This window comes from Seriola lalandi, unplaced genomic scaffold (genome assembly GCF_002814215.2).
Source record: "Seriola lalandi dorsalis isolate HSWRI2012SDOR001 ecotype SW California unplaced genomic scaffold, Sedor1 jcf7180002054582, whole genome shotgun sequence".
Classification (NCBI taxonomy): Eukaryota; Metazoa; Chordata; class Actinopteri; order Carangiformes; family Carangidae; genus Seriola; species Seriola lalandi.
The window spans coordinates 781,530-801,698 of record NW_019525135.1 but is presented as its reverse complement, the minus strand read 5'-3'; the positions used below and the strand labels follow the sequence as shown (position 1 = coordinate 801,698).

The window sequence follows — 20,169 nt, the reverse complement described above, 5'->3', positions numbered from 1 at the left end:
GATGTGAGTGTAAACTATATAACGCTGTTAGCGTTACGTTACTCACACTTTTAATGTAATCTTATTAGACAAGTAACATTAGACAGGGAGGAGTTGTTAAACAAAGTGGAGGAGAGCAGAGCAAAGCAGCGGGAGAGCTGGGTGAAGGTGCAGGGGAGAGAGATGAGCCTGGGTGCAAACTTTGCCACTGACTCTACCCCCCCACCCCCCACCCCCACTTTGCCACTGACTCTACTCTGACTCCCCCCCGACAGCATGCCCCCACTGCTGAAAAAAATCCTAGAGGAAACACTGTATTTCTGTATTTATTTTTTTACATCACTGATCATTTCAAATTGGTAAAATTTGCTTCTATTCAACGTTGTTGTGACATGTAGGATGACAGTTCCTTCGCAACATTTGGCAAGAGTAAAAGGTTAAGTAAATTAGTGCATGTGTCTTCACGCAGTGCTTAGCTAATATAAAACATTTTGTGTGGGAGGGAATGCGAAAGCAAAGTGGGAACCAGTGCTGCACAATCCCTACAGTGACATGCACACAAGCTTGTATGTCAGAGGTATAATTATTATTAATAGGAAGAGCAAGTTTTGACAGGAGTTTTCCCCTCCGCCACAGCAGCATTAAGTACAACACTGAACATTAAGTATATATGTGTAAATATATGCCTGTTGGTATGTGTAAGGATATATGTATATGCATGAATGTATATGTGCATATATGACCACACATACATTGTTTTGTATTGTGTGTATCTGTATGTTTTTCACGCAAAACACAAACAGGAACCGACTTTCCACCCTACAGTTCAATCTATCTATCTATATTATCATTAACAGGAGTTAGATGTACTATGTCACGGTGTTCAGCAGGGGGCAGTGTCAATCAGATCTGCCTGTGACACCTCACTGCCATCACTCATGAGGAGACAGTGCAGTATGAATAGAGGTTACAGCAGGTCCAACTGGTCAGACATAGTTCTGTATACTGGCACGTATCCAATGCTGTCTTTACAAGCCAACACACTACATCAACATACACAGACACACACTCATAAACACACACAGTAACTGCCTGTCAGAGCAGGTGACTAGTGTGATCCCTTCTATCTCAGTCCTCATGAATGGATCCACAGATAAAAGAGCCTCAACATCTAAACCGGCCTATTACAGCTGCCAGTCTCATAACAGTGACGACACATGATAGTAACTTATAAATGGTCAGGAGTTGTCAATGCTGAGTACATTATGTATTTTTTACTGTATATCTGTCACAGAGATGAAAGGCCTCCTTCATTATCATATTGTTGCCATGGCATTTCAAACTCAGGACTCTCCAGAACAAAACCATGCATGACAAAGAGGTGATGAGTACATGACAGGCTGTAGTTCATTGGGACAGAGTGCGATACCCGGTGCACAGTAGGGAAACAGTTTCAGAGCAGAAACCAGCTGCATTTCTTTGAGAATATGAGCTGTGTTGTTCCCATGAGGGGGATTCTGAATGACAAAGGTAAGACCTGCTATGCAATTTTAAACAGCCCATCATCGTATATGCAGATTACACTAAGCTGCTGTAGCCTTTTCTTCCAGTGCTGCTCTTCTAAAGTGGACTTAGAGTTTCTCCTGTGCCGGACAGGAAACTGTTTCACACTCATTAAATCACTGCTGTTTGATATTCATTAATTTATTCCATTTGCACTGACATGGCTTTATTGGACACGTTGCACATTTCTGGTCAGTTCCAGCCTTCATTCGCACTTAAACATTGATGAGTGCTGTAAAAGCCGATTACACTCTGTCTGTGTTTCTCTCTATTAATCCAGTTTAATTAGAGGCTAGTGGTCCCTGCAAACTTTTGGATGTTAATCCTCAAGTCAAGTGATGTCACCAAGTACCCACACACTACTGGTTCAAACTGCATCCTGCAAAACTCATATGTGTGTGTGTGTGTGTGTGTGTGCGCGCATGTGCGTGCGCGTGTGCATGTTTGAGAAGCAGCTGCACAGGGATGAGTGAAGCAGGTCACTGAGAGGTGGACCTTTGTCCGGGGTCGGACAGCAGCCTATTATTTATTCATGCTGATGTATCTGACCGGCCACCTAATTGCACCAGGAGGAGCCCAATTACCCACAGAGGCCTAACAGCCGCACTGTCTCACATTCAGAGAAACTGGAAGGTGGATCACATGTCAGCCATGACTGATGCCATGCGTCTTATTTACATTTGCAGAGCTCAGGTTCAACTCTGTAAACAAACAAAGTGTGTGTCTGTTTAGATGCTCGTTGGTTTAACAGCGTCTGGCTGGAGCAAGAAGGAGAAACAGACATATGTGCTGAGGGAGAGGCTGAAAGTTGTTTACAGGAGTGTTTGACAAGTGTTTGGTTTTGTTGCTGTGATCATGGCAGACAAAGGTAAGGTCTGGTGGTCTGCTGTTTTTTTTTTTTTCTTTGTTTGTTTTTGTTTATTACACATACAAACTCATGTACACACACCCTGCTACAGTGGGCTCCAGCAAAGACGTGAATTCGAGCTCTGTGACGGAGGAGATCCCACATGAAGACCACGACCGGCAGACCAACAAGGAGCCCCTCTCATTTCTACTTCCTCTCCCTTGTCTTCTTCCATCTTTACCTTCACCAGGTAAGACACAGCTCTGAATCTTTCAATATGTTAATCTCACACTTAGGGAGGTTTAATCATATACAAAGGAATTCAGCCTTATTTTCTAGTGCAGTGTGAGGGTTTTTCATATTCTTACGTAAGAGTGTGTTTTGTGTGGTTTTACACTGATCAATCATATGACGATAAAACATTGAACAATCACTCGGGGCTTTTATTGTGGAAAGACAGACAAGGCTCTCTAGAGTCAGGTTGCAGTCACCTATAGCTGAGCTGTACGCACCAGATGAAGCAGAAAGAAAAAAACAAAGCAGCCGTCCAACTTTTGAAACTCTATCCTAAAGTTAGAGTTTCCATCCTTCTACTTTCATTTAGTAATAGGCCTTTTCCACAGAAGATACTTTGATGTGTCCCTGTAGGAAGTAAATAATGAGGTCGGCATTTCATTTACATAGTTGCTTCAGTTTCAGGGTCAAGTCAAGTTCATATTCTATTGCTAGAGCACATTTCATACACAGGGCAAACACAATTTGCTTTTCATGAAATGAACAAAATTAATGAGTTCTAGTATTGTGCACGCTGGCGCACTGTCACACTGTCATGGCTTAGTGGGACACTTGAACGAAACGATATTTTCCTCTCCTCCTAATTTCTCTTTCCTCCTTTCATGACATTTCCTGACATCGCTTCTCCAATTTGCTCCAATAATCTATTTTACGAACTTCTTTACCACCTTATTCCTTACTCCCTTTTTTCTTGCTCATTCTTCCTCTCCCCGCAGTCTCCCCACCGTCAGATCAGGCCTATCTGCAGGCATCGGCCATTTTCCAGCAGCTGCGTGAGGAGAAGCCAGTCGCACTTCAACTTCTGCATTATGGGAAGAAAACGGACACGCCACTACCGGAGAGTGGAGACAAAACCACACAGAGACGGGCCTACCAGCTCGCCTTCAACACACTCAAATGTACGATTACTCTGTGTATGAATTCCTGAAGTCGCTCATATTGTTTTAGCAGTTAAGGGTAAATTTAGTTTTGAGATTCAAGAAGTGCCTGGAGAGGACAGACTCATAGTTAAACATAAAGTCAGGGAAAATTTAATTTGAACCCCTCTACTGCTACCTCTGCAGACCCTACCCACCTCCCATAAGGCAGCCTTATCTCTATAATGAATAGCAGTGGAGCTGCAGCATGTGTCTACTCCAATATTCACTTTTGAATAGCAGCTTCAACTGCAGACTGTAGATTAAATAGTATATAGTCATACATTTCTTTTCTCCATGAGATTCCAAATTACTTGAGCTGGAGGTGCAGCAGATGCCTGTATTGGAGGTGATAAGGAGGTGCATGCCATGAGCAAACACACACACACGGACTCATACAGTAACCACACATAGTTCTGCATACAGTATCTGACCGCACATGCAGGACGTGGCTGCTATGTAGACATGCAGTTAGTTCTGTTTTTATTCTGTCAGGTTTGAGAGATGTTGTTCTCTGAGATGTCTGCAGCCAGCTCAATACAATAGAGGTCAACGGGCTGAAAAATAACTTTTATACTAACAATGGGTCAAAGTCTATTCTCATGTTACCCTCAGCACTGTAAACCATTTTAGCATTTTTCAGCTCATTGTTGGTTTGGGTCACTGTCTCCATTCTCATCTAACCCAAATCCAGCTGTATGCAGCTGTTTTCACCAAAAAATAAAATAAAATAAAAACACCAAAAATCTGTTACTAGCTCCGCACCAAACAGCAGACAGCCACCATTAGCAATAAGCTGGAGAATATAGTGGAGAATGTAGCAGCTAAAGAGCCAGATATTTCCCTCAGGAGTTGTTGGAGAACAATCCAGAGCTAAAAAAAAAAAAAGGGAATACTGGACTAAATAGGCCTGACTGCTGCTTTCTGTTTCATGCTTTGTGCAAGACTGACTTCCATGGCTGCCAAGAACTGCAGGCTGATCAACCCTCCTATGTTGAACAAGCACAAACATTAATTCACACCCTGATGGAGGATAATCTCCATCACAGAAGCTACTTTCAGAGTAAAGGGGGCACTATTTTTGGGATAACTTAATTTAAATGTCACTTTTTTGTTGCTATGAGAACTACAAACAAAATTACCTTTACCTTATTTCTCCTGGAGTGGTACTACATACCTGAGATGATATGGCGAGACAGCACATGAAATCCAACTGCTGTTTTAATTGTTTCTGTCCATTAACAACATTGTTTGTTTTTTTTCTTCTAGACCAAGATTTACTCGAGGACATCATCATAGACAGCTGTTTCCACACCTCTCAGCATATTGTGAGTCCTGCCAGATTTTTCATGAGTGCTAACAAACCGAAAACTGATTTAAAACCCTTTAGCGATTACTCACTGATTGTTAAACTATCTGGGAGTTATCTGTTGTCAAATGAAGTAGCTGTGCTCTCTCTGTCCATATGAGTGTGCTCCATCAGAATATGGTAAAATGCTGGCAGGGAGACGGGGATGCGGTTAAAGGCCATTTGTATTCAGATCTGTGCGTAGTCTGGCCAGTTATAGGTGGCAAATGATGCATACAGGAGAGAGACAGACGCACTATCCAACTGGGAGACTGTAAATGACACTATAAAACACTGCGCAATGACAAATACATGGACAAAAAGAGGCACACTTAGCTTGTGTGGGGGTGTGCGTGTGTGTAAATGATGACTTTATTGAGGGATGGGTGAAACATAGAGAGAGGTCGTTAGTCTGCAAGTGTGACTATAAAAACTGCCACACAGCTGCTTGTGATTCCACACACACCTTTACTGCAACATACATATTCTAACTCCCACACACCCCCTGGGAAAAGAGGTTAAGGGGAAAAGATAGCCATAAGGCAAAGATGGGAATGTCTCATCTTCTGTTTTCCTTAATGCGATTATAATCAATATTGTATTAACAATAAATCACTCGACTACTTGCATATGAAAGGAAACACGCAGACAATTATCACCTGACTGCAGTTCAGCTCTACAGAGAATTTTAGTGTCTTTCTGATTGTTTTGGTGGAGAAAGTGATTCTGAAGAAAGCTGTTTATATTTCAATTCAACAACAAAACAAATACGCCCCTCCCTTCAGTACTCTGTTAGAAGTTCCACCTCCTAAATTGATGGATGAATGAGGACACACTGGCAGAATGGCAGGCTGTTACCAACACTCTCTATGTGCCTGTCATTCAGGGTGTAGCACAGGCCCAGTGGATAAATCCAGGGTGGAATTTATTGCAGTCTCCACCATTGGAGAGCCTCACCGATGTTAAGGCTGCTCTTCGCCCTTGCCTGATCATAGGACTTAATTTTTAATATTTGTTCTTCTGACCTTCTCCTCTTTGGTTGCTCCTCAGCCACCTCTCCTTTTTGTCAATGCCAGTAAGGAGTCCCAATCAATCCCATTCAAAACTCCACACGGTCTGGTGGCGACGAAAGGGTAGAAATTCTCCTTATCTTTCTCCTGGTAATCCTTAAATCGCCACTATCCATTAGCATGTGGCAGATTTCCCCCATCGCCCCTCATCTCTTTTTTTGTCCTGTTCATGAGCACGAACACTCCTTGCTGCTGATTGGCTGGGACTGTTGGTAAGAGCAACTTTGTTTATTTCCCATTTACAGAGCCCCGGCTGTGTAAAAACAGAACAGACAGCTTGTAGACCATGACCATTCACTTTAATGTTCTAGTTCATCAGCTCTGTTTCCAGACACAGCGAGCAGTATTTTCTTTTTTAGCAAATAAGCTCTAGAAACCCACTCTGCATTAGCTGCCCAGCACCACCAAAAACAGAAAAAGTTAGCATTTAGCCAGTAAACTTGGTGGAGCATTCAGCAGCTAAAGAAGCAGACGTTACCCTCGGGAGTTGGTGGAGACCAAACGAGCACCAATAAGGAAGTTAATATTAGACTTAGTTTCATCAACTATAAATGAATGCTAATGTCACAAATAGGTAACTGTTTGCTAACACTTGTAGCATATCAATTTAAATGGTGAAAATACTGTGTCAGGTTTAAGATCAATGCAGGTTTAAGATGAAATGGATGATGGTGGTATCACTGGATATAATTAAAGTACTGATGATGACCTAATGATAACGATCTTACAATTATGATGATGTGGGTAATGAAAGTCTTCATGTTTTGCAGTCCGCTGACTTGTTGCCGTTGGCGATGGTGATGTTGTTTGACCTCCAGGACCGAAGGTTTTTGTTGCGTGAACGTTCAACAAAGGAAGGAGAGGAGCCTCTACAGGAAGTCAGGGACCTGGAGACTAGTCTGCACAGGTGTGTGTGTGTGTAGCTGTCAGGTGTTAACATGTATTTATATACTGCAGCTCAGAAAATGTTACATCAGCTGTGTGTTAACCATTTTTCTTAAATTAGGTAAGGTTAAATCTGGAAATTACCAAAGACTGAGATGGTGTGATCTGAAGTACATTTACCATGAATCGGTCTGTTGTATGGTGTGTGTGTTTACGTGTGTGTGGCGGTTTATACAGGTGTAAGACGAAGCTGGCAGCATCTTTAGCTCGCTGTAGAGTGAAACAGAATCTGCAGAGTGTCTCCTGTTTTCTGTCTGATCCTGTCAAGACCAAACAGCACCGAGCAAAACGTCTGCCACTATACGCATGGGTCAATACACTCAAGACCAGGTACAGGTATTCATCTCACACTTGTTCAGAAGTTTATTCTGTTCTCATTTTTAGTTTAGGTAACGTTAAAACGAGAGAAGTGCAGTTATAGTGAAAAAATAAATTTTTCTTTTTGTGTTCTTTAGCATTGAGCGCCTGTATTTGCTAAAATATTGAGCATACTAAATGCTCTTGTTTGTTGGCATTTAATAGCTTTCCATTTTTCTTCTTTGCCTCACACTCAAGACTCCACACAGTCTATTTGAGTATTAATCTGCTGGGATAGCACTGTGCACAGGAGGACATGTTGTTGCAGTGCGAGGTTAATGGTTGATGAAGTTCAGTGGGGCTGAACATGAAAGTTCAGCATTCCTTTGGCTTGAGGGCAAGGAGTGCTCCTGTGGCCGTTGCTGTAGAACTGATGGGACACTGATGTATCTACATTACAGTTTGTTGTAAAATATTTTGTCTTGTACTCCGTAGTGTTGAGGAAGTGAGTGAAGCATTGCAAAGCGCTGACTTGCATGAAGTGAAGAACATGACTGACCTCAAGGATTCGACGTTCTGCAGAGACTCTCTCTGTCCAGATACACTTGTCTTCCCCCAACAGCTTCATGCGCTGCTCCAGCACTGCAGCATCACCACCACACACGTACTGAACATACAGGTAGAAATCTGCAGGTAGTGAAGTGTGTACCTGAGCTAAAAATAGGTTAAAAATCCCAAATGACAAACAGACTTTCTTCTCTGAGGAGCTTGTGAAGATAATTCTACAGGACAGGTACAAGACTGACTGGTGGAAAAATACTACAGTGGGTAGATGAGGGAGTACAAGGGTTTATCTATTTATTTGAGTAAAAAATAAAAGTACTAACTTAAAAATGTACAGAGTTGAAGTTAAAATTACGTTTTTTAGGGAGGTCGTTGGGGTCGGATATGATCAGAAGGCAAGTGTAAAAAACTGAGAAGAGAGATCAGACTAGATTGTTTTCAGTGAGGAAACAACATAAACATCACAAAAAATAAAGTGCACCAGCAACGTAAAGCCAGATTACTCTTGTTGTCTTTGCTTATTACGCATCAAGAACGTTTGTTGTCTGTATGTCCACATTAATGGAGTGCACTACGTCAGTAAAATGAGTAAAAGCAAAATTACTGGCTATACAGAACACAAAAGTCTCCAAAATGTTCACTGGAAGTTACCTAATTAAATCAAATCAGGAAAAAATGAAGTAAATTATTTCATTTGTTGGCTAATAGTCCTTAATTCCTTAAGTCCTTAAATCATAAATGCCACTTTACTTTACTGTTGTGAGAGAGATAAAAGGTTTTGCCTTTTACTCCCGCTCGATTTCCTCTTATGTGAAGTTTAAAGTCGTACATTAAGTGTAACTGAGTTTAAAAAAAGAAGAAAAAAAAAAGTTTGCCTCAGAATTTGCTTGAATAGCAGCACAGCAGTCTATAATGCCAGAGGCTACAGTTTTGTTATAAAAGTCCTTAATTTTTGTGTGAATAACATGTGTGCACCTGTGCGTGTGTGTGTTTGTCTCTCTGCAGGACAGGAGTGTGTGTGTGGCAGTGAGTGTGTTACGCCCCCTGCTGTTTGATAAGGGTGACGTCCTGGTGGTGGGGTCTTTCTCAGGTGTGACTGTGGCTCACATAGCTGCGGTGGCTGCTGCGCGCTCGGGCCGAGTGTTGGTGTGTGGTGCTGATCACACATCTTTACAGGTAGAAGAGATTCAGGAACTACTCAAAGAAATGGACATCAAGAGTGAGTAAAAAGTAGAGACACGATATTATTCAAAAAAAAGAAAAAAGAAAAAAAAAAGGCAAGTTGAATAATTATCTCTTGATGTTCACACTTGTGTCCCTCCACATCTGTAGATGTTCGCGTCCTGTCAGAAGCATTCTGCAGTCTGAATGAGTGGGACGCCACCGTCCAGCGCTTAAAGGTTATCATAGTGCTGCCTCAGTGTTCGTCCTCTGCCCTCAACAACCCGGTGCCCACCATCCACAGTGAACATGGAGGTATGTAATTTTAAGGAGGAAGGGATGAAATGGCGAGGAGAGAGAGAGCCCCAGTTCCAGAGTCCACCCTGAGCCCCGAGCAGCAAATCCTCACAGACTTTAAATGTCACACGATCAGTATCTGAGTGAAAGAGGGCTCCAAATGACATATGAGAAATGGGATTTGTGAAACCATGTTACCTTGACTGGGGCGTATCTTTGTCCAATAATATATGATTACATATGATATGTTTGTTTTTAGAATGATATTAATTGTGGGTAATTACCTCAAGAAAGTCTGGAGATTTACGGAAAGTTTACAGAAAGGGCTCAAAAGGCCATATGAGAACCTCGTGCACAGCCATGTGTGCAAAACATAAGATGCTAAGCTCCTAAATACTGATTAAGGAAGAGGCCCAAGCCTTTGGATACAACTGTAACTGTATAATGCTGGTTTGTTTTTTTGTTTAAATTATGGTAATTTAAATATTCCATAGACATGAGCCCTTATGAACTTATTGGGTATATATACAAATGCAGCCATTTACCATTTACATTGGAACTAAGCCATAAAACAAGGTGGATAAGGGAAATATGTTTCATGGTAATATGAGTTGGTGGTATATTTGCATCAGATCTCCCAAATATGACAAAATTGCTAAATAAGTTTCATTCTGTTGACAGACTGGGATCTATTACCAGACTTGTCTCATGGTTCTGTTTCCCAGCGCAAAATATACGCAATGGCCACCCAGCAGGCACGACTATTAGCACACTCTCTGACCTGTGAGTGTACCACACACACACACACACACACACACACACACACACACACACACACACACAAGAGAGTGAGATGCATAATGTTTTGAGCAGTAGTAAAAAAAAAACATGTTGAACCTGAAGGAGTGAATATATAAACATCGCACACAAAAACCGTCTGTCTTTTTCATATAATATATACACTGGTATACTGATAAGAGGTCAGCAGAATGGAGGTTATTCTTCATTCATTCATTTCATTCTGTCCTTTTCTCCATCTGTCAGTCCCAAAGGTTCAGACAGTCGTCTACTGCACACGCTCAGTGTATCCTGAGGAAAATGAGCAGCTGGTGAAAAGAGTGTTAGAAAAAACACAGACTCACCCCAAACTGCTGCCCTTCAGGTAAACACACACACGCACGCACGCACACACACACACACACACACACACACACACACACACACACACACACACACACACACACACACTCTCTCTTTGTGCAGGTATTAGGTCTCTGTCTATTGAGTATTTAATTATGCAATCAGACTTTTCATTACCTGTGTACAGGTTCAAACCACAAAACTAATGAGAAAAATGACATTAGTAATGAAATGTGTCCTCTACAGGACAAACATAAAGTAATGTTTTTTTTTTTTGAAAGCTAAATCTTTTGCTTATGAAAGAAAGCACAAGGCTGAAGGCGTGCACCCTGTTTGCCCTCTTTCCCTGCCCTCCCCATGAAACACTGCGACAGATGATTGGCAGCTTAGCTTCCCTCAAAAGGACTTTTACTTTGAAGCTGAGTAATGGTGCTCTCACTGTCACTGAGAGTCTGTCATATTGTTTTATTCTTTCATCCACCAGGGGGGTTCTGTTCTCCGAGTTCAAACAAGATGTCATTTTAGAAAACCAACCTTTATGGCTTCAATCTAAAATACCTAATCTACTGGTCCATAGCACCTATAGCAACTTATAAATTGTACTGAACAGAGGTACAGTGGTGTGGTAAATCACTTTTGTTGTTTTGTAATGCTGTGTGTTGTTGACTGGTTCTTGATGGACTCCAAAATATAACACAAGTGTCAATTTGGGCACAGCTTAGGAGCCTAGGCCATGGTTCAATCAAGTCCTGTTTCTATTGGTTTGGTGCTACTTCAGCGTTCACAAGAACTGCCATGGAGATCGAGTTACTAGGACGCTGCCTCCTGCCTATCAACGCTTTACGCATTGGCAGCAGCGCACCAAGGGTGAGCGAGAATGAATACCTTCCAAAAGTGTCTTTAATCACTGAAAACAATAATAATAAGAACGTGGGAACTTATTATCAGTGTGATCAGTATGTGTTAAAGAGGTCTCTTCTCCTCCTTGAAGTAGTCAGTATCTGACAGAAAGCAACAGGAAGCCAGGAGCCACCGAGGCAGGTAAACTCCTCCTTCTAAGCTTAACCACCGCGGCAACAATTGTAACGTGATAACCTCTTTCAAGGAGTATAGATTAGCATATCTAACATATCAGAGACTTGTTAGAAAGCAAGGGGCCTTACCAGAAAATGGTTGAAGAAGCCTTGGATCAATGAAAGGACAGGAACAAAAAGGTGAAAAAGAATCAAACACCTTACTCAAGCTGGTAAATGACCAAATAAAGACGCAGAGTCCTGTTTTCTGAGACTCTTATAGAGACCCAACACCAGTCTAATCTTAGACTGAGCGGAAAACACCACTACGCTGACAACTAGGGCAACACGCAGCACCTTCCAGCAGCACGTGGTAAACCACAGACTCTTGACATACATAAAACAAGACATATCATGAGCGAAATAAATTTTTACACCTTGGAACTGCAGTGAACCAATGACAGACATGGTTTCATGGGTCATATACCAATCGAACCAATCCCGCCAACTTGTGGGGACGTGGGGCGGGAAAAATAAACCCAAAACTTTGTCAGACAAAGGTCCCATGGCCTTTCTCACTCCTCAACAAACTCCAGAGTCTGGGTCTGACTGAAGCTCAAACATGTGGCTGAGTTTCACCATCTTACACTCTTTCAGTGGTCAACCTAGTGCAAGCAGTGGTGGTGGGCGGGGCCCAAGACCTGATCCGTAAAAACAAATAGCTCAACAGGTGCTCATGCAAAACTTGTATATAACTGTAACAGAGCTCAGTGTAAATATGACAGATATAGCCACATATCTACACGTGTGTGTATATGTCAGTTTGTGTGTGTGTGTGTGTGTGTGTGTGTGTGCTTGTGTAAGGTTACAGTTACCAGGCTGATGACAACGTAAAGGATCAGCTGTGGTTGCCGTGGGAACAGTAGTTAATCCCACAGTCAGGGTGAATATCTGTTTTACACCTGCTTCTGCACAGAAGTCATTTTCAACCATCCATCACCTTAAAGAAATCCAAATGTTATTAGTTTTGGTCACATTAGATCTTTTATCAACTGACTGATGTGCAAAGAGACAATCAGCAGCTGTTTCACCTGTGTGTTTACACCACTTGTTGGACAAACTAGATCTTTTAGAAGAGCTGACACTATAGTTTGCACCAAACAACTGGACGGTAGAAACTAACACTTAAAAACTGACACCAAACAGCTTTCTTCATATATGAAAAAGGTGCTTTTAATCAAAGCCAAAAATATAAAAGAGGAGCAATTCATTAATAAGATTTGAATTAAAACCATTAAAAAAGTAAGAATAAAATAAGATCAAATAAAATAATAATTAAGACCAATAGTTGACCACTAAAAATAATGAGTTAAAAAATAAAATAAAATAATATTTAAGACCAGCAAACCAGACTACTGAAAGGAGCATAAAAGCTAAAGGCAATTTCACCACTTTTCGTGGAGATCCAGGGAATAACCAGACGGGCTGTTCCAGATGAACTGGGGGGTCTAGATGGTACATCATGTCACCAATCAACAGACCTGACTTTTATAAATATATATATAAAAGTTATGATAATTTGTTTAATAAAATGTAATAAATCAATTATAATAAATCAAATAGAAGTAAAGCAGATGAGTGTAAAATCACTGCAGTGTGTCTGATAATATTCCTGTATATCTGCTAAAATATTACTGAAAATATTCTTGTAACAAATTATCAGAACTTTTAAAAACTAAATAAATGATAAATATCAATTATATACAACCATAAATACCAAAATAAAGTAACTGGAAAGAGTCTGTCTCTTTTATATACACACAAATAACATAGACAATCAAATTACTAAACTGCACAAATCCTTCATCCCACAAATAGATTAACAAGAGAACCTTCTTATTATTTGAAGTCTGACCTTTCTTGCTTTCATTTTCGATTAGTACCAAAATTATATACAATCATAAATACCAAAATAAAGTAACACACATATCTAACATAACTCTCTCATAGATAAATAGATACCAATATAAACAAGCCACACACAGATGTTGGTCAGGGCCACAGGAAGATGTTTTAAGTTGGGGGTGCTGTAGTGGGAGGAGCATTTTACCTCAACCCATAAAAATACAACACAGTCCTACAACAACACTTCTACTACAACTACACACACCAAAAAGCAGCAGCAGTAACAACCGCAGCCAGGGCTATAAAAAGGACTAAGTAATGCTACTGCACAATAATAGCTCACAATAATGCCATAACATTGCACATTGCAATACACATGTCCAAAAGCCCATTGCACACAGCACACAAGAGCATATACAAATATGCACGTTTTCAACAGTTATATCAGTATGATGTTCAAAGTAATTGACAGCTGAATATTAAACTGCTCGGCGGCAGCTTAAACCAAATAACTTACCTTGAGCTGCAGACAATGTGCTCCAGTAGTTATAATAATCAGGACGGCCTGGGTCCAGCTCCCTCTGAAGGTGAACGGGCACCACATCAACCTGTTTCCCTCTGCTGCCTCTTCACACCAGCAAAACACACAACCTGACCACACTCCGCTAATGAACACACTTCCACTTAGCAAACCAAGTTGGTGTAAATGCACGGCTGAAAGTTTCTTTCCCAAAACATCTGGCCGGAAAAGTTGAGGTTCGGTGGCCGGAGAGGTTCCTCACATGCCGCCAGGTCAGTCCCAGCCTGACACCTGTTGGCAGCAGACTCCTCGGTGGTGGCGGTGCTAACGCTAAACTCCCGCGAGTCTCGGCGGTAATTACAACCAAACGAAAGCGATGCCGTGCTGGTGGAGGCGCTCTCTTGCAGGCTGGACTTCATCTGTGCTCTCTTTAGCTGGCGGTTTGCCAAAAACATCTGCAGTACGCTTTTCCTCCATTGTGATCGTATCCTTCGATTAGCCATCAAGGCGGATGTAAACTTCTGCACCCTACTGCAGAGTTGACATGACCCGCCCTGCACTGCCTCTGATTGGCTAACCATCGTTGCCTTCGCTGGTTGGATTTGGTGAGGTTTAGGCAAGAGGAGTCACAGTGGTTAGGGTCAAAGTAAGACGCATAGACTGTATATAAAAAGTAAGAAGTCTTTCTGAGGCAGAGTAGAACTGGTCATGTTAACACTATAAGAACATTATGCTCCTGCTGCAGCACCTGCACCTGTGACTGATTTTACTAATTGCATTAGTTCTGTACAGATATAGATGTTCAACCTCCCCCACCCCCCTCCCCATTTACACCGCCTCTGAGAATAGAAAGAAAATAGTCTCTCTATATATATGACATAGATATATAGATACCAATATAAACAAGACACACATGTGGTGGTGTGCACACTAGTTTATTATTCTAAATGATTTCTCGGTATAATGAATGAATTGTGGTTTATTTGGCAGCTTCCCTGCTGTGACTGATTTTACTAATTGCATTAGTTCCGTACAGAGATAGAAGCGTAACCCCCCACAGCCACCTCCCCGTCTACACCATCTCTGAGTGAGAGAGGAGACCTTCTCAACACATGCTGCACAAACTAGAAAGGGCGCCCACTCTGACCCACATGGTGACACGATGAGCAAATGTAACATATGTGAGCGCCCATGTCGCCCCCAACAAGACGCCGGCTGTCCATATCTAAATCCGCCATTGAGCACACCATTAAGATAGATTTTGGTACAGATTTATTGGTCCACTGAGAATTAACCAACACTTGCTAGAGTATTTAATGCTGAGGGCCGTTCCACCAGATGTACAATATAGTGGAACCAGCAGTGACAGCTGGCTGGACAGGGCCTCATAAACATGCTCATACTGACTGTTTGCCTAGAGACACTGAGAAGTATAGTCGTCCAACTCCCCCGTCCATTTATCTACAGTTCACAGTCGTGCATATCTGCTGTGGCAGTGATGTTGACCATAATCTGATGTATGTCCAAGTACTATTACTAGTGGCTATTGTGCCTAGAACTGAATCAAGAAACCAGACTAAGAATCTACATACAATCAGCTCTGTCAGGTTGTAGGTGTAGCCAACACAGTGGTGCATTTATCTACAGTTCACAGTCGTGCATATCTGCTGTGGCAGTGATGTTGACCATAATCTGATGTATGTCCAAGTACTATTACTAGTGGCTATTGTGCCTAGAATGAATCAAGAAACCAATCTTAGTTTAGCATGTTCATACGCTAACATATGGTAATTAGCACAAAATAAAATGTACATCTGAGGTTGATGGAAATGTCTTTGGTCATGAACCAAAGTCTTGGACAAATGAAAACCGTGACCTGCATGTGGCACTAAATGAAAAGTCAGGATATCACTAAAACTCATTAGGATTCATGGTGTGGGGACATCTGAACCAAACTGAATGAAAATCTTGCCAATTGAGCCATTAAGAAACAAAAACTTCATCTTCATGGTGGTGCTAGATGAAAAGTGTTGTACTGACACACCGGCATTGCCATCCACCGAGCCACCTGCTGAACACGCTCAAAAACGAAATATTAGAGGTGCCACATGAGGTTGATTAAAAAATTTTTTGTATTTGCTTGTCAAAATTATTTATGGTACCTTGGTGTAATTTCCAGTGTGAAATTTCTTATGTGTAATTTACATATGTAGAATCTTTTTTGACAACTTCTCTGGGAGTTGTAGTCGCTCTGCGGTCTCACCTGCTGCTGTGCTCCTCTCTCAGGGTGAACGGTCCAATTTTCCCTGATGACTCCCAGTCAGGAGACGCAGCAGACTCCAAATTCTTCAGGCTCGAGCCATCTCAGTTCACCAACGGCTGCTTTATAGCCAGACTGTCCCGACAGGTGAGAGAGCAGACAGTAATGAGAGGGAGTGACAGAAATGTAGAGGGCAAGGTTGTCTTTGGAGATTGAGGGGGAGCAGAGGTTTTGGTGTGGTGCATGTGTGTGTGTGTGTGTGTGTGTGTGTGTGTGTGTGTGTGTGTGTGTGTGTGTGTGTGTGTGTTAGGGTCTGTTTGTTTGAGCGCTGTGTGTGATTGCTTTGTGACGAGACCTTCCAGTAGTGCTGAGGCTGCACTCTTTTACTGTCTGTCTGCTGGGAGGTCGGTCGGCTCTGCTTGTCTGCACACACACACACACACACACACACACACAAACACACACACACACACACACACACACACACACACACACACACACACACACACACACACACACACACACACACACTCACACTATTTCTTCCTGAAACACTGCAGCATTATTCCAATACTCCATAAAAAAGAGACAAGTTAAAGATGAAATACGCCCCAGCCGCTGAAACATTTCAGTACTTCAGAGCAAAGATGAATGGATAATTCTCTGTATCGTTCTTCCAGCCATCCCTCCCTCCACCCCTCCGGTCTTGTTGCATCACCTCGTTGCTTCATCTATTTGCCCCCTCCTCTGTCTTCCCTCTTGCTCCACTCATAAAACGAAGAAAAATACAACAGAAGGAAATGAGATGCTGCTCCTTTGATCCCCTGCAGCTCGAAAAAATGGTGCAGAGAGGGGACTGTGCTGTTGTGTGTGTGTGTGTGTGTGTGTGTGTGTGTATTGGAAAGATATGAACAAACACACACACACACACACACACACACACACACACACAACAGCACATACACAGGGACAGATCCTGCTCACCTTTCCAGTTGCAGTGCATTCATTTAAAATCTAATGCTCATGTCCAATTAAATGGACTTTCTCTCTCTCAGTGAGTCAAGTCACATGCAGCTGCAGATTCAGTTACACTGACACTTCTGACGTGGTTCAGCACTGCTCAGACGACTAAGTCCACTGGTCAAACTCTGCCGGTGGATGAAGGGATCTGAAAGAGATAGAAAAGAAGGGGTAAGGCAACAAAAAGTCCCCTTGACATTATGTCTGTATAAAATTTCATGGCAATCCATCCTATAATTGTTGAGATATTTTAGTCTGAACCAAAACTGTAGGACAGAAGGCCCGACCACACAGAGGGGCTGAAAACAGACATTCTCATTAGAAAGAGGATCCATCTGAATAAAAAAGAAGAACTGAAATATTATGTTAAACTCATCTGACAGGCTGCTATCAGTTGTGCCTCTCTGTAGCATACTGCGTAATCTTCCACATATTATAACAAACTCTCATTGTGGCAGCGTAATTAAAGTTTTGAGGCTTACAAATGACTCAAAGCAGAAAATGCTGTCAGAGTGAAAACCAGATTAAACACTGAAGAATGAATGAAAGATGCATTTGCAGTATTTTAAGCAGTGAGCTGAACATCATTCAACTTTCATTAGAGAAGACAGTTTATGAAGATTCAGACTGACAGACGGAGATAGAGGGAGGAGGAAGGAGGACGGGGGGGGGGGGCTTAGATGTGACATTTACTCTTTAAAATTAACTGTGGATGAAGACACCGTTTTACTCTTGTGCACACGTAGTGCTAAATTTGTGAGAGCTGTTTTGGTGTTAAAGGGACTGCTGGCTACAGCTTGTTTTGGCCCTGAATCACTGAGCACCTTGTAAAACATATTAGGAGTCCTCTCCACTCTCCTCTTCAGTTTTTATCACTGCTATCGGCAGGACTCTCTGCTCCGTCGATTGGTCAGTCCAACAATTTGGTCCAGACTGAAATATCTTGAAAACTATTGGATGGATTGCCATGACATTTGGAACAGACATTCATGTCCTCTCAGGATGATTGCATCACCGCTGGCAGTTGTGGCGAAATCTGATATTAACTATGATTCTGTCCACATGTCATTTTATAGGAGCTACAGTAAACTCTGATTGTTTGTATCTGGTTTCACTTGCTAAGGATCTGCAACAAACACATGACGTGACAAAATAAACTTATTTAGCCTTTTTATCTGCGGTGGCTCCAAGGTTAGCACTAGGCCTCGCCACCTTGGAACATTGTGCAAACGCTCCAAAGCTTGAATAACAGGTGTCTGTCCTGTTCTTCCCATTCTGCCGACACGGCCTGAATGCAGCATATGTACAGTCTCACGGAGCTGACAGCATGGCCATAAAGTCTTATGAAGGGAGAAGGGAGAAAAGATAAGTGGTTTATATCCCACACTCTGCTCTGTGGGGATGTAAAAGCATCAAACCCTGTGCCATCTCTCCTCTTCACTCCTCCTCCTCCTCCTCTGCAGGGTCACTTTAAGTCTGCATTTTGTTGTATAGATCTCCTTGCTGCTAAGCTACCCTTGGAGACCTGTAGTTTTAATGTGTTACATCTTCACATCAAATCTTAAACTGCCCCTGCTTTTTCAGGCGGATCCCACTAAGGTAGAAACAGTCCAGGACGTGTTGGCAAGGGCAGCAGCAAAGGGCCTCCTGGGTGGAATCATTCCTGAACAGTCAAAAACTGGTAAAAGGGGGAAAGGCAGGAAGAATCGTGTAGCTTCAGCCACCAGCAAACCCTCATCCCCCTCCGGCCAAGAGACGCAGACAGAAAGAGGTGAAGGAGACTTGAAGGGTAGTGAAGAGGAAGAGGAGTATAAGAAGGAGGAAGATGAGGGGGGAGAGGAAGAAAAGAAGGGGAGAGGGCTTAAAGGGCGCAAGCGAAAGCTCAAGGTACGACCAAAACAAACCAGCAGGGCTCCTGCAGTCTCCAAGCATCACCCTAAAACCCACAAGAAGAAACCAACGAAGAGAAAAATCAACCAATCACATCACAAGAAGCGTCTGACAAAAAGCAAACCAAGACGAATACCTCGTCTCACGCTGACGTTAATGTCCTCTGCAAAACCATCCAACCACTTGTCTCCAATCACAGCCCTTGCGCACAAGCTAAGTGACAATCCAGTGGTCAAATCACAGCAGACTGTCCTTGGCACCGCTCCCCCTGCTGGAAAACATCTCTCACCTGCTCGTCCTGCTCCACCTACTCCCCCCGCAGCCTCCAGGCAGGTGCAGAGACAAAACACACAGGCTGACAGTGCAGTGAAGACACTGAAGGATGCAGCTAAACCAGCGAGCCCGCGCAAGGCCGGGAAAATGATGGTCAGACCAGAGGAAGTGTTGAAGGCCGTAGATTCTGGCCTTCCACCCATTTCCTCCCGGTCCTCTAGTTCTGTCTCCCAGCCTCTGTCCCAGACCTCCAACTCCCAGCGCTCCAACATGTCTGCAACCTCGTCCCGAATCTCTCTGCCTGGATTATAAATCATCAACATCAAACAGCAAAGCACTCCCAAGTAAATTATTCTGAATTGTTTAAAAAAGAAAGAAAGAAAAGAAAATATTGTATTTACATTTTCATAGAAGCATACATATTTTTGATGAGCTGAAGGTTGAGGACACTAGTGATGAGGCATCAAATCAGTTGATTCATTAGCTGATCAAAAGAAATTTGATATTAATAACTGCTATCATAGCAAGTCATTACTCAGGTAAAAATGACAAGCATAAACTCAAGTGTGGAAGTTTGCGGCGCTTCTCTGTTTCATGATTGAACTGTAAATGAAGTCCTGTTAAATATTTAACAGTTAAGGACTGTACATGAATTATAGCAGGGGAGGGTCGGGTCAGAAAAGGTGGACAGGCATGTAGAGAGGGTAGTTCCAGTTTTCATTATTCCAGATTAATACTTTAATTCCTCCCTTGTGATACTTAATGTAAAAGTATGTATATGATATTATATCATAAATGGGAGGCTTTTCATTCACAAATGGCATGATAAATGATCAGTTCAATGATACTGTTATACGACATTGAGA

General features: G+C 42.2%; 1 protein-coding gene across 1 annotated transcript; it reads left to right on the top strand.

Annotated features, from left to right (window-relative positions):
- Positions 1-692: 692 nt before the first annotated feature.
- Positions 693-19,686, top strand: LOC111664019 (protein NSUN7-like). The gene is made up of 12 exons (XM_087177172.1): positions 693-2,639; positions 3,400-3,582; positions 4,870-4,928; positions 6,789-6,925; positions 7,141-7,293; positions 7,756-7,939; positions 8,830-9,043; positions 9,157-9,300; positions 9,964-10,065; positions 10,327-10,444; positions 16,147-16,267; positions 18,725-19,686. Exons 1-12 carry the CDS (start codon positions 2,480-2,482, stop codon positions 19,613-19,615), a joined length of 2,466 nt encoding a protein of 821 aa, XP_087033298.1. The 5' UTR covers positions 693-2,479; the 3' UTR covers positions 19,616-19,686.
- The last annotated feature ends 483 nt before the right edge of the window (positions 19,687-20,169 follow it).

Bases quoted from the DNA above. Each gene is read 5' to 3' on its own strand.
- LOC111664019 (XM_087177172.1), top strand. From the start codon at position 2,480: ATGTACACACACCCTGCTACAGTGGGCTCCAGCAAAGACGTGAATTCG. The intron at 7,294-7,755 runs GTACAGGTATTC...TGTACTCCGTAG, and splicing joins GTCAATACACTCAAGACCAG to TGTTGAGGAAGTGAGTGAAG. The intron at 9,301-9,963 runs GTATGTAATTTT...TTCTGTTGACAG, and splicing joins CATCCACAGTGAACATGGAG to ACTGGGATCTATTACCAGAC.